Raw genomic sequence first — 7,500 nt, 5'->3', positions numbered from 1 at the left:
AGACGAGCTTCAGCAGAAACGCACACACACACACCAGTGTAGACGAGCTTCAGCAGAAACACACACACACCAGTGTAGACGAGCTTCAGCAGAAACGCACACACACACACCAGTGTAGACGAGCTTCAGCAGAAACACACACACACCAGTGTAGACGAGCTTCAGCAGAAACACACACACACACCAGTGTAGACGAGCTTCAGCAGAAACGCACACACACACACCAGTGTAGACGAGCTTCAGCAGAAACACACACACACCAGTGTAGACGAGCTTCAGCAGAAACACACACACACACCAGTGTAGACGAGCTTCAGCAGAAACACACACACACACCAGTGTAGACGAGCTTCAGCAGAAACACACACACACACACCAGTGTAGACGAGCTTCAGCAGAAACACACACACACACACCAGTGTAGACGAGCTTCAGCAGAAACACACACACACACCAGTGTAGACGAGCTTCAGCAGAAACACACACACACCAGTGTAGACGAGCTTCAGCAGAAACACACACACACACACACCAGTGTAGACGAGCTTCAGCAGAAACACACACACACACCAGTGTAGACGAGCTTCAGCAGAAACACACACACACCAGTGTAGACGAGCTTCAGCAGAAACACACACACACCAGTGTAGACGAGCTTCAGCAGAAACACACACACACACACACACACCAGTGTAGACGAGCTTCAGCAGAAACACACACACACACCAGTGTAGACGAGCTTCAGCAGAAACACACACACACACCAGTGTAGACGAGCTTCAGCAGAAACACACACACACACACACACCAGTGTAGACGAGCTTCAGCAGAAACACACACACACCAGTGTAGACGAGCTTCAGCAGAAACACACACACACACACACACACCAGTGTAGACGAGCTTCAGCAGAAACACACACACACCAGTGTAGACGAGCTTCAGCAGAAACACACACACACACACACACCAGTGTAGACGAGCTTCAGCAGAAACACACACACACCAGTGTAGACGAGCTTCAGCAGAAACACACACACACACACACCAGTGTAGACGAGCTTCAGCAGAAACACACACACACCAGTGTAGACGAGCTTCAGCAGAAACACACACACACACACACCAGTGTAGACGAGCTTCAGCAGAAACACACACACACACACCAGTGTAGACGAGCTTCAGCAGAAACACACACACACCAGTGTAGACGAGCTTCAGCAGAAACACACACACACCAGTGTAGACGAGCTTCAGCAGAAACACACACACACACACACACACACCAGTGTAGACGAGCTTCAGCAGAAACACACACACACACACACCAGTGTAGACGAGCTTCAGCAGAAACACACACACACACACACCAGTGTAGACGAGCTTCAGCAGAAACACACACACACACCAGTGTAGACGAGCTTCAGCAGAAACACACACACACACCAGTGTAGACGAGCTTCAGCAGAAACACACACACACACACCAGTGTAGACGAGCTTCAGCAGAAACACACACACACACCAGTGTAGACGAGCTTCAGCAGAAACACACACACACCAGTGTAGACGAGCTTCAGCAGAAACACACACACACACCAGTGTAGACGAGCTTCAGCAGAAACACACACACACACCAGTGTAGACGAGCTTCAGCAGAAACACACACACACACCAGTGTAGACGAGCTTCAGCAGAAACACACACACACACACCAGTGTAGACGAGCTTCAGCAGAAACACACACACACACACCAGTGTAGACGAGCTTCAGCAGAAACACACACACACACCAGTGTAGACGAGCTTCAGCAGAAACACACACACACACACCAGTGTAGACGAGCTTCAGCAGAAACACACACACACACACCAGTGTAGACGAGCTTCAGCAGAAACACACACACACACACCAGTGTAGACGAGCTTCAGCAGAAACACACACACACACCAGTGTAGACGAGCTTCAGCAGAAACACACACACACCAGTGTAGACGAGCTTCAGCAGAAACACACACACACACCAGTGTAGACGAGCTTCAGCAGAAACACACACACACACCAGTGTAGACGAGCTTCAGCAGAAACACACACACACACCAGTGTAGACGAGCTTCAGCAGAAACACACACACACACACCAGTGTAGACGAGCTTCAGCAGAAACACACACACACACACCAGTGTAGACGAGCTTCAGCAGAAACACACACACACACCAGTGTAGACGAGCTTCAGCAGAAACACACACACACACCAGTGTAGACGAGCTTCAGCAGAAACACACACACACACCAGTGTAGACGAGCTTCAGCAGAAACACACACACACACACCAGTGTAGACGAGCTTCAGCAGAAACACACACACACACCAGTGTAGACGAGCTTCAGCAGAAACACACACACACACTCCAGTGTAGTCGAGCTTCAGCAGAAACACACACACACACCAGTGTAGACGAGCTTCAGCAGAAACACACACACACCAGTGTAGACGAGCTTCAGCAGAAACACACACACACACACACCAGTGTAGACGAGCTTCAGCAGAAACACACACACACACACACCAGTGTAGACGAGCTTCAGCAGAAACACACACACACACCAGTGTAGACGAGCTTCAGCAGAAACACACACACACACCAGTGTAGACGAGCTTCAGCAGAAACACACACACACACCAGTGTAGACGAGCTTCAGCAGAAACACACACACACACACACACACCAGTGTAGACGAGCTTCAGCAGAAACACACACACACACACCAGTGTAGACGAGCTTCAGCAGAAACACACACACACACACACACACCAGTGTAGACGAGCTTCAGCAGAAACACACACACACACACCAGTGTAGACGAGCTTCAGCAGAAACACACACACACACACCAGTGTAGACGAGCTTCAGCAGAAACACACACACACACCAGTGTAGACGAGCTTCAGCAGAAACACACACACACACCAGTGTAGACGAGCTTCAGCAGAAACACACACACACACCAGTGTAGACGAGCTTCAGCAGAAACACACACACACACTCCAGTGTAGTCGAGCTTCAGCAGAAACACACACACACACCAGTGTAGACGAGCTTCAGCAGAAACACACACACACCAGTGTAGACGAGCTTCAGCAGAAACACACACACACACACACCAGTGTAGACGAGCTTCAGCAGAAACACACACACACACACACCAGTGTAGACGAGCTTCAGCAGAAACACACACACACACTCCAGTGTAGTCGAGCTTCAGCAGAAACACACACACACACACACACACCAGTTTAACAGTAATAACGGCTCACTAATGATTACAACAGAAACTTGATGGATTTAAAGCGATCGCTGTGTCATCATTAGCTCTTCCTCGTGTCTCAAACCCGTGAGACGTTCGTCTTCAGAACAAATGATGATTTTAATGAGAGATTTCTGTCCGTCCACTGAGAGTGTGTTCAGCCTAAACTCTGACGCTTCATAAAGAGATGCTGAAATAAACCCTTTAATCAAAGGCTTCTGTAGAGACTCCTTCACTTTATAGGATCCACTGATTTACTTCACACTCGAGAATAAATGAGGCTTGTTTCTGTGTGTCAGGTGTGTGTGTGTTTATCAGTGAATAAAAGCCTGACTTAACCCTCATCTTTCCCTCGTGGGTGAAAATGACCCAAAGCTGTAAAATTATACTTAATATTATTTTTTTCCATTTTGATGAACTTTAATGCAATTTTTTGGGATATTTTTTGTTATTTGTCATTTTATTTGCCTTTAAATTACTAGATTTGATTAATAAATAGTAATTTAAACACATTCCTCACATTCTTTCAACTTAAATTCAAAATAACTCACAATTTCATTGATAAACCTTTTAATTCAGCTTTAAATATCTTAAATTGGGAGTCTTTGACCGCTTGTGGAAATAAAATAATAATATAAGATGATATTTCATGACTCTAGATGAGCTTATATCTCTATATCAGCAATTCCCAAACACTAGTGGTCCGTCAGGGTACTGCAGGTGGTCCGTGGAAAGGCAAAAAAATATTTTACCAGGAAATTCCCATAAAAAATAAAAAGTAAAAAGAATATGTAGGCCTATATTGATATAAAATTTAAATAAAATTGTCAAGTTATTGTGCGATTACTAAAATAGGCTAGTGGCGCTCGGCCGTGGCGTTCAAGTTCAGTGCCGTTAGAGCCACAACATGGATCGGTGGATAGCAACCGGTTCTTCATCAGGGCTCTCAAGTGTGACAGTCACTCATTTCGGTCTTTTGTCACGCACTCCCGCCACACATTGTATTTCTCACGCAGAAAAACTATTTATAATATATTTAATATGCCGCAGCGCCCAACATTTCTCTGACCGCGCCGCTCTAACTATGGAACCGTCAGGAATCAAGCGCGTCTCCCCTGGTGTTGTTCGTCGAGCCACACAATAACCAATCAGAAAATAGCACAATTGTATCTGGGTAAGATTTAACGCAACAATCAATGAAAAAAAAATTCTAATTTTCATTAAACACCCCCATCTACCCCCGCCCCCCCCCCCCCATCCTGATTATGCCCTCAAGCGCTTAAGTAAATAAACATTCTTTTAAAGGAACACTCCACCGTTTTTTGAAATAGGGCTTATTCACAGTCTCCCCTACATTAAGATAGGTGTGCAAAAGCATTTTTGTCTCAGTGCATGCATTATCTTAGTTTGGGATTGCTGACGCTAGCTTAGCTTAGCATAATGAATGGAATCCTATGTTGTCAGGTAGCATGTCTTGAGTAAAAGTGATAAAAAAAAACCTAATTACTCCTTGTGGCTTGCGTATTCACAACGAAATAGCAATTCAGATTAAGACTAGGCGATTTCCTAGGCAGAGATTGACCTGGGACTATATTAGGGTGAATCACGGGCGATGCGCTGCTACTTGGGCGCAGTCATATCATGCAACTCCTGAAATCCCCAAACTTCCGAGTATCTTCGCTTTTGGATTGTGTTTAGTTTGAGAAGTTACAGCAAACATTGTAATTACCTGCAAAAGGTTGTGAGAACGAGCAAAGGACATACACGATCACGAATGTAATGTTTCACAGACTTCCACCGAATGTGGAACTGAGAAATCGATGGCTAGCTCTGGATATCTGTACTTCAACACCTCAATACAAAATTAGCCAGTATCGTGTTTGCGAAGAGCATTTTGCACCGGAGGATTATGTTGGAAAAATGCTATATAGGACCAGAAAGACTACGTCTGAAGGATACGGCCGTCCCATCCATTTTCAAAGAACAGGCAGAAAAAAGTGCACATGTAAGTTGTCTTTTATTACTCTTCCGTACGTGAATCTGTGTCTTTATTCAGTTGTAAGATAGATGCTGAGAAGCTGTATATAGAGTATGGTTCAAATTGCCTCATCTATTATAACCTCATGTTGACCTCAACCTGTTTAGCATGAACAACATGATTGAAAAGAAAATTCGCTGTTATCGTTACCTGTGAAAAAATTGTCTCTCATCCTCACGTCCTCAGTCTGTTGAGCGATCGCAACCTCCTCCTCCTGTCGGTCTGTATCCAGAGCACGCAGCTCCTCTTCTGAAAACTCGGGTCGTAGAGGTATGGTTCTGGATCATGACTGTCTGAGAAGTCACCCTAATATAGTCCCAGGTCAATCTCTGCCTAGGAAATCGCCTAGTCTTAATCTGAATTGCTATTTCGTTGTGAATACGCAAGCCACAAGGAGTAATTAGGTTTTTAAAAAAAAAAAAATTTAATCACTTTTACTCAAGACATGCTACCTGACAACATAGGATTCCATTCATTATGCTAAGCTAGCGTCGGCAATCCCAAACTAAGATAATGCATGCACTGAGACAAAAATGCTTTTGCCCACCTTTCTTAATGTAGGGGAGACTGTGAATAAGCCCTATTTCAAAAAACGGTGGAGTGTTCCTTTACCAAACCTGTTGTACTGATGTGATGACCAGTTATAGTTTTAGTGCTAGTAAGCCTATTTAGAGGTGCGGATTAATTCAGGTAGGATATATTTTGTGTGTAGACATATTTTATTATGTGTATTATGAGGTGGTCGGCGAAAATTGTTGATTACAAATAGTGGCCCACACACACAAAAAGTTTGAGAACCCCTGCTCTCTATGGAGTAAATGAGCTGTTCCGCTGGGTCCTAAAGCCAGTTTTTCCTTCAGTGTGCGTTCAGACACACATGTAGACATTATACAATCATTTTGTGGTAAAGTTTTAGTATTTTTAGGTTTTCTATGTGAACTGAATCAATCCTTCCTTCCTTCCTTCCTTCTTTCCTTCCTTCCTTCCTTCCTTCAATCCTTCCTTCCTTCCTTCAATCCTTCCTTCCTTCCTTCCTTCCTTCAATCCTTCGTTCCTTCCTTCAATCCTTCCTTCAATCCTTCCTTCAATCCTTCCTTCAATCCTTCAATCTTTCCTTCCTTCCTTCCTTCCTTCGTTCAATCGTTCCTTCAATCCTTCCTTCTTTCCTTCCTTCCTTCCTTCAATCCTTCCTTCCTTCCTTCCTTCTTTCCTTCAATCCTTCCTTCCTTCCTTCCTTCTTTCCTTCAATCCTTCCTTCAATCCTTCGTTCCTTCCTTCAATCCTTCCTTCAATCCTTCCTTCCTTCCTTCAATCCTTCCTTCAATCCTTCCTTCTTTCCTTCAATCCTTCCTTCAATCCTTCCTTCCTTCCTTCCTTCTTTCCTTCAATCCTTCCTTCCTTCCTTCCTTCTTTCCTTCAATCCTTCCTTCAATCCTTCCTTCCTTCCTTCAATCCTTCCTTCAATCCTTCCTTCTTTCCTTCAATCCTTCCTTCAATCCTTCCTTCCTTCGTTCCTTCCTTCCTTCGGTCAGATATAGTCAGATTGACCCGAGAGCGGGAAGGATTTGTTACTAAAAAAAAAAAATTTGTGTATTCGTGGTTCAAGTGCGACGAAAGTCCTGAGGTCTCGGACCCCTCTGATGAACTCTGTGTGTGTGTGTGTGTGTGTGCAGGGGCACGCTCCGTGGCTCCACAGTTCTCACCCGGGCCTGGAGCGGGTCAGCGCTATCGTGTGGGAGGGAAACGAGTGCAAGAAAGCAGACATGTCTGTGCTGGAGATCAGCGGCATGATCATGAACCGGGTGAGTGTGTGTGTGTGTGTGAGAATCTGACCGTGTGTGTGTCGTCTTGTGATGAGTGTGTGTGTGTGTGTGTGTGTGAATCTCATCGTGTGTGTGTGTGTGTCGTCTCATGATGAGTGTGTGTGTGTCGTCTCGTGATGAGTATGTGTCGTCTTGTTATGAGTGTGTGTGTGTGGTCTCGTGATGAGTGTGTGCGGTCTCGTGATGAGTGTGTGTGTCGTCTCGTGATGAGTGTGTGTGTCGTCTCGTGATGAGTGTGTGTGTCGTCTCGTGATGAGTGTGTGTCGTCTCGTGATGAGTGTGTGTGTCGTCTCGTGATGAGTGTGTGTGTCGTCTCGTGATGAGTGTGTG

General features: G+C 45.3%; 1 protein-coding gene across 19 annotated transcripts in view; it reads left to right on the top strand.

Annotated features, from left to right (window-relative positions):
• The window catches only part of LOC143751423 (protein PHTF2), a 120,061-nt gene that overhangs the window by 34,331 nt on the left and 78,230 nt on the right, over positions 1-7,500 (top strand). For 18 of the 19 annotated variants that reach the window (XM_077244015.1, XM_077244024.1, XM_077244020.1 and 15 more), the window contains one exon: positions 7,021-7,149. In XM_077244015.1, the coding sequence (XP_077100130.1) occupies positions 7,021-7,149 (129 nt within the window). Of the gene's footprint in view, positions 1-7,020; positions 7,186-7,500 lie in introns of all 19 variants that reach the window. The other variant, XM_077244026.1, reaches the window with a different exon arrangement.

Source organism: Siphateles boraxobius, unplaced genomic scaffold (genome assembly GCF_051911475.1).
Source record: "Siphateles boraxobius isolate OS27281-9 unplaced genomic scaffold, OSU_SipBor_1 257, whole genome shotgun sequence".
NCBI classification, from domain to species: Eukaryota; Metazoa; Chordata; class Actinopteri; order Cypriniformes; family Leuciscidae; genus Siphateles; species Siphateles boraxobius.
Note: the sequence above shows the minus strand (reverse complement) of the source record. Positions and strands in the feature narration are given on the sequence as shown.